Raw genomic sequence first — 22,894 nt, 5'->3', positions numbered from 1 at the left:
ATTTATACAATGATATCTGCATAAAACAAGATGTTTGCATGTTTGTCTTTAACTTTTGGCATGTGCACTTCAGGATATCAATGTAGCAGCATAGGAGCCAATACGTACTGCTAACTGACTGTTTCAGAGCTGCAGATTTTTCCTGTTAAGGTATCGTTCATACCAGTACAAATCCTTAGATAGGAATTTGAATATAAGTAAAATAAAGTGATTTTCTAGATATACATGATAGAAAATGGATTCCTGCAATTGCAAGAATATCATTGTACAATTGAAAAGAGTTCTGTAGTAGTGGTAGAAAGTGAGGAAACATAAAGTTTTAATTTATTGTAGTAGTTTACAGCAATATCATGTCCCTACTTGGCATGCCTTCCTGTTTAAATCTCTGGACTGGAGAAAAAAAATTAAAAGGCATGTATCAGTAGTGAGTCATGCTCAGCTGCTGGTTTCCCAGTAGCTACTCAAGCAACCCAGATATTAATACAGGTTTGCTTTTATGGCCTGGATTAGTCCACAGTATGCCATCTTTTCACCAACTCTTGAGTTGCTCCCAATCAAACATTAAAAGACACAAAATCACACTTAATCATACTTCATGTTCTAATTCATTTAATACATTTCATGTACCTTTTTATCTTTTTTTAGAATCCTTGTTTATTTACTAAATGAATAAATTATAGTTACCTAATGTGAAGCCATTGCATTGATATTAAGTAACAAAATAAGCAAAGCAAGGTGTGGAAAATTGGGAATAGTACTCAGAACCACATATGGTAGCCATCTAGAGGCTTTATAAAGGTCCCATGTATTTAGCTCAGCAGAGTTGGATAGGCTTTTCTGGCAGCAAACCACAGTATATAGCTAATGGGCAACATTTATCTTAGTGGGATGCAAATAGTAATGCCTGGCTTTTCACTGGTCTGTGCACAGTAGAGTTGAAAACCACATATCCTGTCACTGTGGCTTTGTACATATTAGCTGCAGGTATATGCAAATGAAATTATTTGGAGTCAAGAATTCATAGCTATAAGATACTCATTTTTCCCAGGCCAGAAATCCTATTGGACTTTTAGTGGCATCCTGGGCTCTCCTACGTCTGTGGAACCAGGGCAAAAAAACCATCAGGAAGTAAAGGCTCCAGTCAGTGGTAGGATTCAAATATGTGAATAACCGGTTCTGTGTGTGGATGCCGCTTCTGGAAGTCCATTCTGGGCCTGGGCAACAAAAAATTAGCTACCGGTTCTGCTGAAGTGGTGCAAACTGGCTGAATCCCACCACTGGTTCCAGTGTTAGACTGTATCTGAAAAGACCCAGGTCCAAGCCCTGATCAGTTTCAAAACTTGCTGGATGCCTTTGTTTCAGGCATTTTCTCTCAGTTCAACATAACTCAGAAGATGTTTATAAGAATAACATTAGGTAAGGCTGTCATCAGTATTGCTTTGAGAAAGGTCTAGAGATTTATATACTCTGTTAATACTAGGCAACATATATGCAAAAAATAAATGCATGCAATAATACTGTAATAAGGAAATAAAAACATGGGCAAAATGAAGGAAAAATTATGTATGATTTAATGATATTTAATTTTAAATATAATAAAAATACATCAGTTTAGTATTGATAATAAGATGACTACCTGTGTATTTAATAGTCTTCCATTTTGGTCTCATTAAAAGTTACACTGCAGCGATCATTTTTGGAAGGGTTCTGAGGGATACATCTAAGATCCAAAAACCATGTAGACTTGGACCCAGCTTCTTTTTTCTTCCTCTACAATTTGAATGTAATTTGTGGCTACCCTGCCAAAGGTGGGTGGATAATCTTGCAGCAAACTCAAAGGAAAGAGAGGGAATGAGTCAGATCCCTTTTGGGTCTAATTCAGCAGTGCCTGCAACTGTAGCTTCATTTTTCTGTATTCATAGCTTGCTTCACCTATCTATAAGAATGAGTGGATATGTTTGTACTGCTGGGGGAAGTAAGGTACCTAATACAATTTTAATAGAACTAAGTTGAATATAGAGATTATTGTATTAAGATTTCAATTGGCAAGTTTTCCTGAATGGTGGCTGATCCATTTAGTCGAACAAAATTAGGCATAGAGATCTACAGGCAATTTATTTCTTTGTCTTTAATGCACCCCATGAGGCTACCTTAGAAATAAATAAGTTGAATAAAAAGAGAGCTTTTATTTTAAGCATGTATGTCTTTGAATAAAGATTTGAAATCAAAAGGTGAGATGCAAGTTAAGAGCTACATTTTCAAAAAGTAATAACTGTAACTAGAAGACATTTTAATTGTTTTCTCTCCACCAGAAAATACCTTTATTAAATTGTTTAATTCAATAGTCTCCAATAGCAGTTAAATTAAATATTCCTTTGTGTAAAATTATTTGCTATTCAGTTACTATCCTAATAATGATGGTGCCAGAACAAACTTAATTCATGCCAAAGCACCATTTGACTACTGTGAAATGTTTTCATGGAACAGGCATGCTGAAAGTTTCCATTCACTTTTTGATCATTTCAACAAAAGATAATGATAAAACAGGTGTAAAACACTTGAATCCTCTTCTCTCCCCATATAGCCGATATTAGAAGGCTATATGTTTCCATCATGGACCAAACACGCAGTAATACAGAGACTTAAAAATAAGCATTCAGTTATTTTTATAATAGTTTTCTTCAGGTATACTCCAGGTAAAGATCTTGAAATATTAGAAATTTTATTAGCAGATGATGTTTAAAATGTCAATAGAAATGAGAGCCACAGTTTAGTATCCCATACGTTCCTTTCAGGCTAATAAGTTGCTATTATTCTGAAACATTTAAAACAATACCTATTTTATTAGACTAGATGTAATCCTCCTGCTGGGTATTGTACCATGACAAACTGCTCTCCCTTGTCTAGGGACTAAGGGGTTCCTACACATAAATGTTTCCCTCCTCAAACTTACCAGTCAAATATAAGTTCTCTCTTGAGGAACAGAATAATTTTTCCCACAAAAAATGCTAATACACTTGTTTGGTTAATTAGCTGTACAGATCAGGTGACCCAAAGCTGGAAGGTTGCTCAGAGATGTCTGCTGAATATGCCTTTGATCAAAAAGGCAAAATGTGCACTCCGCCTCTTGCATATAAATGTGATATCACAATGCAGGCACAAAAGGGGTGCGTTTTGTGTCCTGATGTTGCAACAGACATTTCATTATTTGGTCCCCAAGAATATGAGGCAGAGAGAAAAAGAGAGAAGGAGGCTTCCCAAAGACCATGTCTTTATATTTGCATTATAATAAATAATCTTCAAAAAAGTCCTGCAAATTCTTTTTTAATATTTGTTTTAAATTAATTTTCTAAGCCTCTTGAAGTAAAGCTAACAAATTTTGAAATTTTATTCCAGAGGGTATATTTCCAGGTAACACTAACTCAAATCTACTCAGCTGTGTATTTAGCCTTACCTCTATGTCATTCAGTTCCTCCTATATATCATGTGACAAGAGTGGACTTTTACAGAAAACTACCAGAAAAATAAAGCACCCTCTCTATGCAATAATTTTTTTAAGGAAATTGTACAGAAAAATGTATCTATTTTATCTCTTTGCTATTTTTTAAAATAAGTTTTGTGAGTTTTTTAAAAGTTACAAATGAGAATAAAAAGGTAATACAAAACGTAGAAAATATGAATACAATTCAAATAAGACTATAGTTAAAAGGCTAGCTAATCCAAAACAATATTTTATATGTAAATATGAAAAAGAATAAAATAAAAATAGAAAAAATAAAAATAAAGGACATTGTCTATAATACAAAAATGGTTATATCTTAATGCAAATTTTTGCATGTAAATAGTAGAACAACATATACCTAAAATAAGAGTGTTGAAATATCCAATAATACTAAAATGGCCTTAATTATCTAAAATCTTATCTGAAGAACCTACTTTTCTTACTTTATTGTCCATGACAAGATTGAAAGAATACCATAGGCTTGCTAAGGCCCATACACTGTATTTTTTACAACATTTGAATCTCAGTAGGGCAGAAACAGAGATATCTGACTTCCCTACCCTCATCTCACATCATAAATGGCTTTTGAAGTATTCCTCATCATTTTCTCTGTGGAAAATATTGAGAACAGGTACAACTGATGATGTCATGTTTTAAATTCTGGCTCATTTCATGTGTTAACCAGTTCTAAGATTACAACACTTTTCATTTCTAAAATGTAGTTTTAGAACCCATATTTTTTCAATAGCCATATCCACCAGGGAACCACAGGTCATTTTCAGTTCTGTCGTTTTTACTTGAAAACAAATGCTTTGTTTAATTCTCTACATTGTATCAAAACTTTCTTAGTATTGGGGGCTATTCTGCAATGTTTCTTCCCCATTTACCAATACTAAATGAATAGTATAATTCCAGGTTATTTTAACTTGGGTAGCTTCTAAACCAGAATGATCAAGTGATTTTGGTCTTTGGTTCAAAAATGAATTAGAATCATCAGCAACTATATAGTTAAACAAATTTAGATGTTACCGTAAATCACAACTACCTTTATCAGAGAAAAAGATAGAGAGACAGACAAGGGCGAGACAGACAGTTTTGGTTGTTGGGACAACAAGGCTGAACTTCGAGTACACTTTTTAAGGTAAAAAAGTAGTATATTAAGGTATTGCGAGCCACAGAAATTAAGCCATTTTTTGAAAAGCGGTGTGTGCCAATTTTATAATACTTGAAAAAGGTAAACATAAATGTAAAGCTTCCATACATAAATGTTTAATATGTGTGTAGACCATATAATATCTGTTAATCTTGAAGCTGTTGCCTCATTTTTCCATACTTTCCTTCTCCTTCCTGCTCCCCCCAAAGAAGAAGAAGAAGAAGAGGAAGAAGAAGAAACAGTCAAAGGTCCCATGGTTGATGACCCCAAACCTGAGGCTCCCCTTGATGAGAAGTATGAGAAAAGGAGTGGGCCTGCTGAGCCTTTGGAACAAACAGAGGGTTTCTCTGAGGCCCAGCAGGATTCCCTTCCTGAAGATCAAGTGGATCACAGTGAGGAAAATATAATCCTCATTGGAAAGGAAACCTCAAAAGCAAAACTGCCTTCCTCCGGTGAGGAAGGTATGCCTGCGTTAGGGACCTGCATGTCTTGGCTGCATAGGAGCTGCTTTTTGGTTTTCTCCCCATTCTCTCATTGGCCTTTCTTCCCATTGATTTGTCCTCATGGTTGATGCTCTTGTTATTATGCTTGAAGAGTGTGCACATGGCAAGCCAAAGGCTGTATGATGATATGGTTTCCCACCACTGCAGTAGATTCCTGACTTTTTTAGGGAGTGTTTTCTACTCATGATACCATTTGCAGTGCAGCCAACCTGATATGCCATCCCTTGTCCTTCCTCGTTGCAGATGTGTTTGCCAGTCACATTGCTGATATTTGTGTCTTTCTCTTTATATTTCATTTCATTTTGGTATGGAGGTTCATCTGTTTTTCATTTCAAGAAGCAAACTGATTAACCCTGACTATGGCGTAAAATGCTTACTTTGTAAATTTTGTTTGTGCTGTGCAATCTACTTTTGCTTATGCTTCAATACATTCTGCCTCAATTTCCCTAAGGCTATTGCTGCTTATATCATATCTTTACCATTCATTGCAGCCCACCATGAGACTTGTTTGCCATTGCCAGGATTTTGAGTTTGCATCTGTTTTATCCTTCTTTCCAGCTGTTTATCTGAGTGGAAGTCCCAGTGTGAGAAGAAAATTCACATGAATCACATTGGATATTATAGTGAAGGACTAAATAAATTTTAGTCATAAATTTTCTTTGACTTATATTGCTCATTCTTAATAAACCAGATTAAGTGTGGTCTAGCATATATACTCACATTTCTCTGCCCGTAATAACACAAGCCCTTGAACAAATAATTGTGCACTGGTTAAACCTAATTTTCATTCAAGAAATATTTGCGGGAAGTCTAGTTAAGGCTCTCATAGCTGAACATATATCACAACAACTGCAACTGTTACAGAATTAACTTTGCTTCTTCTTACTTCACTAAGGTTTCATCATCCCTTGACTATATCAACAAACAGGTAAACCAAGCTAGTTATGATAGGGAACATACATGAATATAATCTCAAGTAATGAGAATTGTGTGACCAGGATAGTGTAGTTGGGGATACCAGCACTGGAAAGGATTAATGTTCTCTTCTTCTACATGACTTTTCCTTGTTTACATTTCCCCTCTATCGGTATTTGGTCCCTTAGTTACTGTTAATCTTTTTTAAAAATGAAAGATTCTAGTCACTGATGAATCTTCGCATCATTTGTGTCAAAAGTGACTTGTCTAATGAAACATACAATAAAATAATTGAGAATAAGTTATTTTACTGAGTAGTCACTAGATAAGACAGGGAGAAAGTGTAGGAATGACATTCATTTTCACATGCATTAAACCAATACAAATTTTGTTAATTCGTTTATTCGCTTAAATCAAGGGAGAATTTGAAATTAATTGTTGAAGATGATAGATTCCGAAGCAGATTTGGTAAACTTGAAAATAGACTAGTTTACCTTTGTAAGTCCATTCAATAGAATATTTATGAGCAAAAACTAATTTGCCCATTCATTGATATTGATCTAAATTGTAATTTTCCTAGGAAAGAATTAATGATTGGAATGAGGTGTAGTAGAATGTTCACTGAAAAATCAACCTGTAATGAAAGGTATAATAATAAAAAATGGGAAATAGGATAACAAAAAATTGGAATATCCAGTCTCTAGCATAAGTTTACAACATGGTGTAAGACTATGATGGGTGTTTAAACAAGGAGAAAGATGGGGGGTGAGGGAGAGAGAGAGATGAACTTAACAAAACACTTGAAGTAATTCAAACATAGGCTTAGTATTTGGGGCCCTTAGAAACCAAGGAGAACCTTGAAAATTAAGATAAGAGGCTGGCACTTTGTTTTGCTTCTTCATCTTATCTCTCACTCTCAGTTTAATGCATGTGTTTTAATTTGGAAAAAGGAATTGGCAAATATCAAGAATGCATAGCTGGCAGAAATTCTCTGGGTTTTTAGTTATGAATCTTCCCCAGCTCTATTTGCCTGAGACAGGGATTGATCCTGGGATATTTTGGAGGCTGAAATTTTCACCTTGGAAGCAACGAAGTTTATGGAAATGTAAATACTAAAGATCCAATGCTTTCTCCTACCATGTGTTTCAGGGTCACAAAAATGCCCTGTGCACAGCATTTGAAAGGGCATATTTCAAAGGGCATTAGTGCAAGCAAAGACTTTGAAGCAGCTGTGTCCTCTGGAAAGCTCTCTTGGCTGCTTTGAAGGCTGTCCCCAGATGTTTCTTCCTTCATGTGGCTGCACAACTCTTTTTCCTTAGCAGTCCTAACAAATGTGCATGTAGGTGCAGAGAACTAGAGGCAGCCTTTGTAGCAATCATGACAACTTCCCAAAAGATGCAACTACTTTAGTGCTTTGCTTAAGGGAAGGGTACTTTACTTGCACCAGCATACTTTATGAATTACTTCTTTATGAATGCTTTGCTCAGGCATTACATCTTATTACTATTCAATCATATATTTCTAAATTGTTTTTTTTTCCTGAGGCAGAAATTATTTTCCATTATGGAAAATGTTTTTCTGCTTCCAGAAATATATCTTTTCTGAGTCTTTTGTAGAACTGTCCATCCACTGGCTAAAAAGTAGGCGCAAGCTTCCTTTCCAACCAGAAGCAATATATATTTGTTTTGAAGCTCAGCTTCTAGAGGGATAAGAAGCTTTCTATCTTTTTTTTTTAAATGACTGTTGGGAATCTAGGCATGATGATTCATCAGGGAGCTGATCTGTTTCCTCCACCACCTTATAAAATCCACAGAAATTAATGGGTTTTATTATACAAATGAAGCAAGTATAATTCTTCACACAGCACACCATTTTCATTTTCACAGTCATTGATTCTAATTGCATTTTTTAAAATTAAATCTGTTCTTTGAGTATAGATTATTCAGGGACTATTACAATATAATTGTCAAAACTACCAGACTTAAAGATGGTTCATGGTTCATCATCACATTTCCAGAGGTATCTAAGTCAATCATTGTTGGAGGCAGAATTCTGGACTGGACATTGCTTTCCATCAAGCCATTTATCTCAAGTGTTCATCAGCTAAAAGAGACATTTTTTCAGTTCTGACCCAGGAGGCTACTCTGCATATGGAAGCCAATTTCCTAGTGTGAAACCGATTCTAAGAATTACATTGTGTGGTTTTAAACTGCTTTATTTCAGTGCTTTCAGAATGCTGTTTATTATTGGAGTTCTTTATCCTGAGTCTGAGGAGGTTACAAAATCATTAAAGAATTCCAGTGTTGCAAAATGCAATTGCTCTGGGAAACAAATCAAGGGCAGAAGATTATATTAGAAATAGGAGAAATCCTTCCGATTGTGGTAGTGTTTTTCCTCCAGTTTTGTCTTTTTAGAAAAGTCATTTCCAATGTATTGGTCAATAACTCCTATATTTCATAACCCATACTTCCTAACCAGCTTTGCTAATGGAGAGGTTCATTGAAATTGATGTACTAACATTTATATGTTTTGCAGCCCAGTTCAGATGCCTCACTGATCCCTGGGCTTGCCAATAATTCTGGAGAAATGTGCACAATTTTAATTCCTTCAAAATAAATGAATATGCCTTTTGCTGCATACTGAGCTGAAATGGTTCCTACTGAAATAATTAAAAATTCAATGCCAAGGTCAGCTCTGATCTTTAAATATGTATAAATGGGTAGCCATTATTACAACCTGATGTGTATGTGTGTGTGTTTGTATTGTACACACACACACACACACACACACACACACACACACACACACACACACACACAGTGCCCCAATAATTGATTTGGGAGAACTTCATAAAATGTTTTGAAAAAGCACTATTATATAAATTAGGGTTGCATTTACTTCAAAAATGATTTGGAATTACTGTTTTATACCTCACTCAAGTGCAAATACAATGCCTATTCATTAAAACACAGTTGCCTTTTTCAGTATTCCATTTGAGTGCAAAAAAAAAGGATGCGGTTACTGCTAGAAATACTTTAAAGATGCACTTCTTTAAGAACTTGATTTATTAAAATGAATTTATATTTTCTTCAGGTGGCATGAAAGTCCAAGAAAAGATATGCATGCTTGAATGAATAGCAGTGAGGTATTGTCCTTGGGGTTGAGCGAAGTATGGAACACTTCTTCTGAGTCACTATCAAAGCCTGCAACAGATGTACAATAAATGTTAATGTGTAATATACACAAAGATTAATAATTGAATTCCATTATTTTTTAAACGTTAAATATTCAGCCTCAGGTTTTCAGCAATGTTTCAGAGTTGCAGTACAGTGATTTTGTATGAAACAATTGCAGGAATAAACATTCTATCATAGTCTTGTTTCTCAAGAACAGTTTTATGATACTAGAATTTTTTAAAAATGTATTTAAAAAGTAGTCCCCTCATCCCCCAATTTGTGTAAAATGTTGATTGGTATATCCATTTCAGTCTTACCATGATTTGGCCAGTCAGACAAAAGGAATAATATCATTAAATGGATGTAGGACTTTGAATTTTAAATATAGCACATATATGCATTCACACACCCAATTATATACATATTTATTATATTCCAGAATCTTATCTCAAATTCATTGCATGGTAAAATTTTCTAAGCTGAAGTTGGATTTATTTTTAATCTAATAATTGCTACAAACAAATATAAGAAAATACAGCTAGGTTTATCAATATAAGATTATTAACCGTGCACTGAGAGAGTAAAACAATAATAAACATATCTCTAATTAGTTTCCCTAGTTGCATGTAGCCGAATTTTTACAACTTTGCCATGCCACATTATGCTATAAACTAGTTTTCTCTTTCATAAATGCTTTCTATAAACTGTTCTATAAAATCCAATGCAACAACTGCAGATTTACTTTCAGCCTCGAAGATGGAAATCCATGGACAGGAAGTTACGAGCCTTTTCACAGCTACACCCTTCAACACCAAGGAACAAGAGAAAGGAAGTAGACCCAGTGAGCACCCTGTCCAAGATGCCTTAGTTCCACAGCCAGCAAAAACAGAGACTATAGAAATGAGAGAACCGCAGCGCACAGGAGAAGAGATGACATTCCCATCTCGGTTGGGGGAAACTTTGGATGCCACTCTGCAAAAGAAAGAAGAGGCTTCTACACCTGAAGAACAAAGAGATTTGTCAACAGAGTTGCATAAGAAAAGTACACTAGATGAAAAGGCCACAGAGACCCAGAAACCTGCAACAGAAGCACCACCCTTGGAATCTAAAGATGATCAGATGACTATTACAAAAAATGACTTTACCTCTCCTGCAAGCATTTGTTCTTCTTTGCCCTCAGAATCTATAGTGGACACAACAGGCACAGTAACAAGTGCCTTTTTTCCTGAAACCTTGCCAGGTGTTCGACATATGTCTGAACCAGAAGAGAGTAGCAAAACAACACAAAAGTCTACTATTACAGAGATTACCAAAGACCTTTCAAAAGATCAAACAATGAACAAAGAGCATGTAAAAATACAGGAAGAAGAATTTGCAGTGGTGGCTACAAGTGCCTCACGAGCCATTGTAGAACAAACTCCAAGCCAGGTTCCCCTTTGGGAAGAAGAAAAAGATATGACTGAGGATGAAAGTGATGAAGAGAGGTACTCCATGTCCAGTAGACAGAGGATCAGAGAACTGGATGATCAATCTTTTTCTGTGTGTGACCAGAAACCAACTGTTCTGGGTAAAGAAGTTATGGGAAAAGACGTTGATCCTAAAAAAGTATATGATGCACACAAAGCAGAAGACTTGGAGATAACTGGAGAATCAACAACACGGAATATTAAAAAAGACGAGAAAACACATGGTGCTGAGGTCATGGCAGACCGATTCAGTAAAGATTTCCCCCCCGAAAAAGATGAAGAATGTTTGGATACCTCTGTATTACATGAAACAATAGAGAAAGCTCCATCTGAAGCACATAAAGAACCTCAGGAAGACAAGTGTTCTGAAAAAGAAGAGAAAGGTAAAATGTTTCCTGTTATAGATTCAGATCCCCACCAAATGAGGATAGAAGAAGATAAATCAGGTATGTCTACATATTTCGAAACTTCCACTCTTAAAGATGAAGTTATCAAGCATGATAAGGTACAGCAAGGCAACGATTACTATGAGCTGAGTGATTCGAAAGAACAGATTTACGATGTTTACCATAAAAATTCCCTTGTCTCTAAAAAGGAGATTGATGACTATCAGCCAGAAGCATACCAGCAGCCCAGTCCACCTGCTCATGAAATTGGATACAGTACCCTTGCCCAGAGTTTCCCAGATGATCCTAAGGAACCTAGCTCTCCTCCAGAAAGAATGTATACTATTGATCCAAATGTGTATGGAGATAAGAGAGAACTCCACAGTAAAAATAAAGATGACTTAACTCTCAGCAGGAGCTTAGGGCTTGGCGGAAGATCCGCTATAGAACAGAGGAGTATGTCAATTAATCTCCCAATGTCCTGCTTAGATTCTATAGCACTGGGATTTAACTTTGGACGTGGTCATGATCTTTCACCTTTAGGTTCAGATATTTTAGATACGGCTAGTGGAGATGAAGGCGATGATTACTTGCCTGCCACCACCCCAGCAATGGAAAAAGCTCCCCCCTTCCCAACAGAAAGTAGGGAAGAAGATCAAGAACAAGAACAAGAAGAAGAAGAAAAGGAGGAAGAAGAAGAAGACAAGATAGAACAGTCCAAATTTAAAGAATCAGGAGAGATTCAGGTGGAGCCTTTATATGAATCCCCTTTCCTAGCTAAAGATTATTACAAAAATGGGACTGTAATGGCTCCTGACTTACCTGAAATGTTAGATTTAGCTGGCACAAGATCAAGAGTAGCATCTGTGAGTGCAGATACAGAGATAGCACAACAGAAATCTGTTCCTTCAGAGGTGGTTATTGAGGACAGCTCTTCAGTTCAGCAACTTATGACTGATGAAAATCACATGACTCTAAAAGCTGACAGTCAAATAGAAGACTTAGGCTACTGTGTTTTCAACAAATACACAGTACCATTACCATCTCCAGTTCAGGACAGTGAGAATTTGGCAGGAGAAAGCTGTTCCTATGAGGAGAAAATGAGGAGAGGCGTAGTTACAGATCTCTCATTGATAGAAGTAAAGTTGGCAGCAGCTGAGAGATCCTACGAAGAAAAAGAAGTCTCTGAGGACTCCCCAGTTTGGGGCCAGGACTTTGAGCAGGAGAGAAAAGCTATTGATAAATTAGATACTGTGTTAGAAAAAAGTGAGGAACAAGCTGATGCTAAAGAAATATCTTTTCCTGAAGATACTGTACATGAAATAAAGCTTGGTTCAGAGCTAGTAGATGTTAATGATAAAACTCTAGTTGAACCAGAAAAAAAATCTTCATTAATTAAGAAAGAGGAAAATGCTATTGATGTTGCTGCAAAGATAGATAAGGCAGAATTGTCCTGCAAGCCAGACTATGATGCTATAAAACATGATATGGATTCTGCTGCTCGGCAAGTGGAACAGGAGTATCAGAGTAAATTAGGAGGTCATATCACTGAATTAGTTTCAGAGCAGAATAAAGAAGATCCAGAAAAGATCCTCTGTACGTTACATCAAGAGCCTGATCTATGTGCAACATTGGAATCTAATCATGCGAAAGATACAGCTAAACTGTCTGAACTTGAAATTAAGGAAAAAGGACCTAAACCTGATCTGGTGCACCAAGAAGCAGTAGATAAAGAAGAATCATATGAATCAAGTGGAGATAATGGTCAAGTGCAAGAGGGATTGTCTGGAGAAATGTCAAAGCCACATGAGGTCAAAATACAAGAAGAAAGCCCATCTTTATTAGAGGAAGAACATGCAGCACATTTTCCATTGGGACAATCTACTACAGAAAAAGATATATCGAAAGTTATTCAAGAAGAAACAACAGAAACTCAAATGGAGAACATAACAGAGCATACAGTAGATCAGGTGGATATTGTGGCAATAACTGGCACTGAGAATGTGGAGAAGTTACCTTGTGATTTAAAATACGAGGAAGCAAAAGAAAAAGTGAAAGAAGAACAAAAGGAAGAGATTAAGCAAGAGGAAGAACAAGAGGAAGAAGTAAAACAAACAAAAGAGGAAATCAAGCAAAGGGAAGAACATGAAAAAGAGATTAAAAATGTAGAACAACATGAAGACATTAAGCATCTGAAACAACATGAAGTGGAGATTAAGAAAGATGAATATGAAGAAAAGGCTAAGCAAAAAGAAGAGGAGATCAAACAAGCAGAAGGACAAGAGGAGGAAAGAGATCAAGAAGAGGAAATCAGTAAGCAAACAAGTAAGGAAGAGGACTTGGAGAGACCCAGTGAAGAAGTCTGTGAAGCTATCCCCGTGGAGATACCTGAGCTCAAAGGAGTAATAGAATCTGTTGTTACAGTTGAGGATGATTTCATTACAATCGTACAGACAACCATCGATGAAGGAGAAGCCAATTCCCACAGTGTGCGCTTTGCTGAAACAGGCGGAGAAGGCTTCTGTACTGAAGAAGAGCTGGATATGGAAGCAGAGGTTATTGCTCATGTTGAAGCAGACTCAAAAGGAAAGTCTCCAGAACCTCCTGGCTCAGCTGAACAGGAAGAAATCCCAGTCACTGATTACAAGACCGAAATATATGATGATTATAAAGATGAAACAACAATCGATGACTCCGTCCTGGATACCGACAGCATATGGGTGGATACACAAGGTGTGCCTTATGCTTTTTCATTCATTCATTTTGCTTTCAATAGACAATATTAATAATTAAAAATAATTAATGGCAGTGCAGTCATGAATGTTATTAAAATAATATCAGCATGAATCAACCAAATTGTTTAAAAGATTATCCCAGCAAAGTACAAATAACTAATCCTGTTTTTGTTATAATTTACTCTGATCCTGCAGATGATGATAGGAGCATCATGACAGAACAGTTAGAGACTGTTCCTAAAGAGGAGAAATCAGAGAGAGAATTGCGGAGACCATCTCTTGATAAACATAAAAAAGAAAAACCTTTAAAAACTGGGAGAGGCAGGATTTCTACTCCTGAAAGAAAAATAGCTAAAAAGGAACCTAGCACAGTCTCCAGAGATGAAGTGAGAAGGAAAAAAGGTTTATATAATACTTGCTCTTTTTCCTTTTATGCTGTACTGTGGGTTGCTCATCTGTATACTTTTTCATTAAGAACATACATTTGTGCTAACATATAGTCCATACTACTTCCATTACTCCACTTTTATGCTGGTGATAACAGCAGATAAACATATGAATAGGAATTCATTTTCTAAGATTCATTAATATTGTCAGCACCAGATAATCTACCCTAATAATATTAGGGCTGAGTATCCATTTAGCAGTATTCCTACCTCATTAATTATCATGGCTTCCATGGGACTACTCTCAATTCTAATCTTTACTAAAAAAAAAAGAGAGAAAGAGTTGTCAGTAGGTATCCAGAAGACTTCATTTAATTTGAATCAAGGTAAATGTCCAACTCTCTGAACCAAACCATATCTGTCAAACCACAGCTAGGTTGGAAGCCTTCAAACTGAACGTCTCATAAGGATCTCCTTGTTCTTAATGTAAGTCAGTGCTCCTCTCTTTCCATAGCTTCATAAGCTGCCCAGCATTGAGGCTATCTGAGATGTTCAGACAGGGGAATGGATTACAATGACACAGGGGTACAGATTGGAATAGAAAGAGTTTGCGTTCCCACCCTGTTAAAATGATATATGCATTTTCAGTAAGATGGTGTAATTTTGGAAGGGATGTGTATGGATAGGATGACATAATTGGTGAAGGCTCTAATATCTTAAATATAGATCATGTGGGCATTGGTACACCCAAGTCAGAGTTAAATGGCTAAGTTGGCACCAACAGCCAATATGTTGATTTGTTGAAATATATTTCTATTTATAATTTTTTATTTCTGATTGTATGCTCTTGTTTTCTTGTCTATAGCTGTGTATAAGAAAGCTGAACTTTCTAAAAAAGCTGAAGTTCAGGCTCACTCTCCCTCCAGGAAAATCATTTTAAAACCTGCTATCAAACATACTAGACCAACTCATCACTCCTGTGTTAAGCGGAAGCAGACAGGTGACTGTGCTGTCTTGAATTTATGCAATGTGGCTGGCAAACATAGACATTACTATTCTCATTATTATTATTTGTAGTCTCATTGCTCTATTGGCTGCTCTAATTTTGATTTCAATTTTTTTCCTCTCTAAGAGTGTTTCAACTCTCATGAGTGATACTGCTTTTATTTTTTTGTATCATACTCTTTTCATTTATTATTATTATTATTATTCGGAGGCCATGATCATGAATGCTTATCATGCTTGGACTTCCCAAGTTCTGTAGCTGTTTATTGTTGATAATAGTGTTGTATAAATCTCTCTATTTTGCTTTGTTTTGTTTTTCATTTTTGCTCTGTTCTGGTGGGAAAGTGCAAATGGCTTTGAACCATGTTTTACATTTTTCCTTTATTCTTTTACTGTTTTTCTTTCATGCATAATAATAAGAATTGCGACATTATTCCACTTTGTATTTATATTGTGTACAATAACTCTTTCAAATTGATGGCTGATTTGTTTGCTAAAATTGTTATATATTAAAGCACGGAATCTGAAACAAGTAGATATTTTTGAACAGAAAACTCTCCTGAATGTGAATATTTGCTTACAGTGAAAAACGTGGAAAATACAGGAAAAGAAAATGAGGCAGTACTTGCAGCAAATTATATATCCGTAGTTATTTAGGAGATTTTTGGATTGTACAATGCTCTGCAGTTGAAGAGATTAAGATAAATAATTTACAAGGAGCAACATTTGTACAAATCCTTTTCAGGACAAATTTGCACCCTTGTCAATAATTCTACTCGGGTGACATGCAAATAATGATTGAAATATGCATCATAGAATTACATATGTGGTCATATATGCTTTTTATTGCAATCAAAGGGGAGATGACTAAATACTCTCTTTATTTTATATACAGAATTACAGTGCACGTGAGGAAATGTTACTAATTTCAGGAAAACATTCTTCCTGGGAATTCCAAAATATTTCTTCTCTAGTTTTTCTGTGAATATAAGGTTATAAAACTGGAGTGCCAATCCATAAACAAGCAAACCTAAACTTTCTTAAAAATCGCATCAGCCTTCTTTCTTCAAAGTTCTGAGAAGTTATCTATGATAGGAGTCCCCAATCTCTGGGCTCCGGCCCATTACTGGGCCATGGCCTATTCCCAATTGGGCCTTGTGAGTGGCGGGCCAACACATGTGTGTGTTGCGCGAGCAGCAGGCACCAGCACTCACAGCCCCACCTCACACAAATGAAGCTGCCTGCTGCTTGCACAAAACCATCCCCTCTTCCCCCCTCCCGCATTGAGCCGCCAACCCAGAAAGGTTGGGAACACTGCTCTATGAAGAGCATCCTGGCCCCCTATGTAAAAATGAAGGCAGACGCCATTTTCTTTAAAAGTCTTTTGTATTGTCTTGTTGTCTTTAAAGAGGGTGGTAGTGGGCAATGAATGTGCCTTTTTTTTCTACATTGGTCCATAGGTTTCCATATCCAAAAGTAGGAATAAATACCAGTTAAATTTCCTATGAGGACAGCATCGGGCAAAATGTAGCATAGCAATGACAACAGAAATGCCTGTCCTTCACACTTTTGTGGCAGAAGTAATTCTGCAACAGCACTTCCAATTTCATCTACACCCACTTCCAATTTCATCCACATTTGAGATTGGAATCTTGGTCATTGAGCAAAGTGGTCATTAAGCCACAAGCCCATGTGACTGCTTTGTTCAAAGATTGCAATCCTGGCACTCCCAGTTACAACCATTAAGCAATTTCCCTGGTCAGTGTGAAGTAGAAGTCCTCTTGGCAGGCAGCCCTTTTGCTCCCAAAAGTTATTGCAGCTCACCAAAGGACTTTAGCTCCGCGCTGTGCACAGAGGAGAAATCCTTTGTGAGGCTGCAGGAACACAGATGAAATCTTCAGGATGTAATGATCTTCAGAATTTCAGCACCTTTCCTGCAGCCCACAGGAGAATTTCAGCTTTTTTCTGACCCCTCTGCTTGCAACCTTCCCTGCCTGCTTCCCAACTGACTTTCTGGGGAAAATGGCAGAGAAGTTTGCACATGGTAATCACATGATTGTGGGGAACTTTTATTTCACATGGCTTTATAGGCTATAAAGTACGCTTTCCCCTGCTGTAACTTTGAATGGTCATTAAATTACTGGTTGTAAGTCAAGGATTACTTACACATTACATAAAGATCAGATATTATACAATTGTTTTTGAATCAGAACAGTTTAGTATAATTAGAGATAGACTTTTGCCTACTCATTAAAGTGAAAAGCTAAGAGTGTACCGTTGTTGCATGACCATTCTTGTTTCTATATGATTCAAGCCAATCTTGATTTTTGCATTAGGAAATCCTCAGTTCCCAGTTCCCAAAGAATTGCAAGAGACTAATAGAAGACTTACCGTAGTTCTAAAAATCCTTCTGTTGTATCACTTATTGATCAGAATGAAGAACTTACTTCTCAGAATGGAAAACCAGAAATAGAGTAATTAATTACATTTACTTAATTTTAATTAAGTGATATTTTTTATTCCAAACAAAACTCAATAAATAAGGATACAATAAGCAAATGATGGATATGGTTGAATATCACACAAACTCATTCTCTATAATTTTCGTGACTCTAATTGTCTACTTAGCAGCTGCAGGAGAACATTCCTTTCTTAATTTTTTATGTCCCTATTGTAGAGAATTGTTTGTGGTTCTCATTAGCTACTTACAGTAACTTTGAGGCACTGTTTTTGACAAAAGCTAAATAATATCCTCTACATTAGTATCCCAAATTAAACTCAGAATTTACATTGAAACAAAATTGAGGTATCCTAATTATCTCTCTGCATACATGTCCCTACTATAAAGATTTCCAAAAATTAAGGGTTTTGTTGTTGTTGTTGTTGTTGTTGTTTACTTCCTGGGAGAAGCTGGCAAATTTTTAATTACACAGTTTCAAGAATATTGGCCAGATAGCAAATCCATTTACAGTTATATCCCTGTTGATTATCTCAGTATCTGTGCACTTTTTCAAAATGCTAGATGGATGGAACAAATTTACTTTTAAATTTCCCTTGTATATCTTGTATATCTTTCTTTATTCTCTTGTTTTCTGTTATATGCACAAACCAAAGAAATATCACATTTGCACGCTCCCTCCTATTTATGTGGGAGATAAGAAAATTAAAACTTTGCATTTCATTTTTAAAACTTCTTGTTTCTTGTAATACTGAATCTGAACTCAGGAAAATGGTTCAGATCCCGGCATGTTCTGATTAAAGTTGAGTTAGCCATAGTTCCAACACAACAGGAGATCTCTTCCTCCAGCTTATGCTCAGAAAGGATTTCCCATACCGTGGAAAAATTATAAGAAGGCCAGGGGTGGAGGATAGGGGAGACTAGAAGAATCTGCTACTGATCAAGAGCTTTTTTTTCTTTCTTTCATGGAAGATCAACTTTTGTGAATTAGGTCAAACTACAGTGTACTACTAAAGCAAGACTTGATATGGTATTTATTTTCAAATACCCAAGTTTCAAATTGTGTATCTTCAAATTTACTTTGAAGAATGAACTGATTTGCAAATCCGAAACCCTTCAAAATATTTTCAGTTTTATATAAAATATGTCCCATATTTGCCAGTTTTATTAATTACGTATTCAAAAGCTCCCTAAGGAGGTTTTATTTCTGTAGCTGCTATTTCAAGCATTATAAGCTGGAAATCTTTCCCATTAAATCAATGGATCTTTTTTCTACCAGAGTAAACTAGATGGGGATGTATATGAAGAGTAATGGTAAAACATAGATTTTGAATAAGGCTACTTCATGCAAATACACATTCAGTACTTGTTTCTTTTTATCTTTTTTATATACACAAAAAAGGACACTTTGAAGAAACCACATTGATTTTAACCATTGTAATATGGTAATATGAATACTATCATCTGAACCTAATCTAAATTTGTACTGCAGTTTTTGGTTGGTTGAAAAAGTAAGACTGTGTTTCCTTTATGACATCACAACATCCATATCATAGGACAAACAGAAGTAGCAGCTTAGGCTTTGAACTGGGAGAAACATGTATTAGGTTGGTTTTCCTCATCTTAAATTTCATGGTGTGTGTCCCAGAATTAAACATGTTTCTTGCATGATTAAACTGTTAATCGAACTCCAAGGGACAGGGCGAAGTCATGATCCAGGTTTATTGTTCAGATGGAAGAATTATTATGCTTTCAGGTAAGTCATCAGTAAGGCATTTTCCCATTGTTTAATAGCTGTGGATCACTGATACATGATTCAACCAGAAGAATCTATTACGTGGAAGGGTGCGTAAGTGGGTAGATGGGACCAGTAGTAGAGCTAAGAAAATATAATGCAGGCAGCTTGTGATGAAGATATTGACAATTTAACTACACTATTTTAATTTTTTTTCTTTTAATATATTTACCAATAATTTTCTAACATGATTTAAGGGTTTATTTTAATGATAATGTAGTCAAACTGATAATAGATACTTCCTTGCAAACCATGGAATGTTTGGCCATCTTGGCCACTGGAAATAATTCCGTGTGTAAGGAACTCTATCCAAATCTCTAAACAACATATGTTGTAAACCATGCTATCTGCTGCAGTTGTATTCTTTGAATTTAACTGCAAGCAATGAACTGGTGATGATTAATACAGTAGGATATATTAAACTGGGCACAGGTATTCAGACTGCACATAAAATGGTTAAAGGGGTGAGGAAAGGATGTATGCATGCTGCTTCTCTGTATCTTCTTGTATCTTTCCCCAACCTTCCTTTGATGATGATGGAAGATCTCAGGACCATTACATTTGACTCACCTGGACACCATGGAAAACATACATGGAACCAGAAATGCTAGAAGGGTTTTCCTCCAGCTCAGAGTAGGAAGTTTGGAAACTGAACAATGAGGGATGTTATACTCAAGTCTTGCATGTTGACTCATGCCCATGCTGTCCTTTTCAACCATAGAGGAGAAGACTGAACATACATGCAGGGGTTTTCCTACATATACATATTCCAGCTGGGTTATGTATTTACTCACTGTTTCTTTAAGTACTGTTTTCTTTATGTTTGAAAATTGGCTTATGTGCAAACCATTTAAATATAGATAACAAAATGAAAATAAAACCCATCATTTCAGTATCCTATTTTTATTTTATTTTAATATTCAGTCTTGCCCTCATTTGTAATATTCCTAGAAGATGCAGTACATACGTATAGGAAGTGGTTTTAAGTCATAACCAAAATATTACTGGTGCTCATATGTTTAAAAAAGTGATGGTGAATGTTTTCAGATTATTGTTATTTGTTGAATATAATGCTGTAATCCCACATCATTCAAACCTCATAATTTTCTTTACAATGCTCTGATGGTAAGATTTTTAAAGAATATTGAGAAGTGTTATTCTTTAATTTTCCAGTTGCAATTTATTTTTTAATTAGCGATAGTTGGGCCAGTAATTGGTTCATTATAAATACTGCATGGCAATTTAATTGAAAATGTTAAAGGTTAATTTGGAGTTATGATTTTAAAACGTTAACCTTTCCCCCCTTATTTTTTAATAGCTGCTGGTGGTGAAATAAACCAGACGCCTGGGGTATTTAAGCAAGCAAAGGAAAAACTTTCGGTGGGTGAATTTGCCTTTATGTGTTTTACATGTCTGCGTATTTTGAATATTTGGTGGTTTTAATACCATAAATAACTTTAAAAACCATTTGGCAGTTTTAAACAAATAGTTTCTTTTTGACTCACTTTGAAATTAATCATAGATTCTTAAAATGTTCTAATTGCTGTATTCTGTAAAATTACAAATTGACAGTTAAGTTTTCTATTTTATGTTCTAGTGCAGTGATGGCAAACCTTTTAGAGACTGAGTGCCCAAACTGCAACCCAAAACCCACTTATGCATCATCGAGTGCTGGCTGGGTGTGGCCCATTGGCTGGGTGTGGCCAATTGGGGGCGGGGCCCATTGGGTGGGCATGGCCCATTGGGTGGGCATGGCTGCGGTGGTAACGGCAGACTGGGTGGGACTAAAAAGTTGAATCAATCAATTCCAACTTTGCAAGATCTTTTTTCCTCACGAGAAGTTGAAATTGACTGATTGAACCTTTTTTTTTTTTTGCACACGGCGGTGGAAGCCTAAAGCAAAAAGGTTTTATAAAACTCAGCTGAAGGCCTAGGACTGGAGCAACGGCATGCGTGCCCACAGAGAGGGCTCTGAGTGCCACCTCTGGCACCCGTGCCATAGGTTCGCCACCACTGTTCTAGTGAGTCCATCAGATGCAATTCTGAGAACTTCATGGCATTACTTTCAATCTACTAGTCTGATTCATTTTTGTAAGAGGAAATACTAGAAACTAAATCTGATCTGCTTTCTATATGTTTAAAATCCAGTGGCTGCTGCTCTGCCTGGGAAAAAAAAAAGGGGGGGGCAAATTCAAAGTTCAGCCAATCACTGAAGCTGGGACTGAATGCTAATTCAGCTAGATAAGCAAATTGACACCAGCACACACTGATGCAGGGCCCCTGAGTTACAAGGCAACTGAAAATTTGGCTTCATGGACTCTCAAGACATTAAGCAAAATCTAGATGGAAATACAATAAAACTAGTGCTGTCATAGCCTCAAGATGCAAAGAGAAACTGATTTCATTAGCATAAAATAGAAAACCAGCGCAATGAACCACCAGCAGCAGAACAGAACTATATCTTTATCACCCATTGTTAACCATAACAAAGGAAGGAGTCATTTATGTTAGTGGGAATGCACAAATATGTTTGACTGCCAAAGGTACAAGGCACTTTATCAGATGTGGTAGGTACCATTCATAATACCTTGCTTTCCATGATTCTCCTTTGTTCAAGACCACAAATTCAGTTGACTGGTGACTTGCAACTAGAGGGTCTATGAAGTGCCATCTTTTCTTTTAGCTTCTCCCCCCCCTTTCCTGGGAAGAGAAAGATGGGAGGGAGGAGAATGTCTCTCTCTTAAACCATATTTGTTTTAACAAGAAATGGAGGATGAAAAAGGATGTGGCCAGAGTTGAAATGTTTCCCAATTCTTTATATTTATTTCTCCAGACATATATTCTGTTTCAGTCTATAGGGAAGATCTCCTCTGATCTAAATGTACCTGTTTATAAGTTTTGCAGCTCAAATCATAACTGGATGAAGCCATTGAGTCCAGCTTAGTGCAGACATTCAAATCAAATCATAGGATACAACAGAACATAACCAAGGAAAGGGAGCCTATCAATCCAAATCACCAGACCTTCTATCTCAGACCACTTGCACCATTCTCCAGAGCATGGCATTGTCCAAATTGCATGCGGCCCTCAGAGCCTCATGAGAAGGCCGCACATGATTTGGACAACGCTGCATATGATGCCTTGTGAAGGGCCAGGCTGGGCACACTTCCTTAGCAGTGGGAGGAAGAAGAGGGCAAAGAGCATCTGGGAGTGGTAAAGCCAGTGGAGAATAAGGTAGCCAAAGGGGCACAGATGATGGGGGGGGGGGAATAGGTGAAGGGAATTGAAGCACCCCTGCAGTTGTGTGAGTTGGCTGCCCAAATTCTGATCCCATGGCCGCAAAGGCATTGCAATAGCCATAGCTTTGGGGACTGGGCGTAATTACCATTTCTCTAGTGCTGCTTCAGAATGAGC

At 36.5% G+C, this 22,894-nt stretch overlaps 1 protein-coding gene across 3 annotated transcripts in view; it reads left to right on the top strand.

The window, feature by feature from the left end:
• MAP2 (microtubule associated protein 2) overlaps nt 1–22,894 on the top strand; it is a 91,487-nt gene that overhangs the window by 41,620 nt on the left and 26,973 nt on the right. For all 3 annotated transcript variants that reach the window (XM_015814579.1, XM_015814577.1, XM_015814576.1), the window contains exon 4: nt 20,799–20,860. In XM_015814579.1, coding sequence (XP_015670065.1) covers nt 20,799–20,860 — 62 coding nt within the window. The remainder of the gene's footprint in view (nt 1–20,798; nt 20,861–22,894) is intronic.

Source organism: Protobothrops mucrosquamatus, unplaced genomic scaffold (assembly GCF_001527695.2).
Source record: "Protobothrops mucrosquamatus isolate PMUCROS unplaced genomic scaffold, P.Mucros_1.0 scaffold263, whole genome shotgun sequence".
Taxonomy (NCBI): Eukaryota; Metazoa; Chordata; class Lepidosauria; order Squamata; family Viperidae; genus Protobothrops; species Protobothrops mucrosquamatus.
Note: the sequence above shows the minus strand (reverse complement) of the source record. Positions and strands in the feature narration are given on the sequence as shown.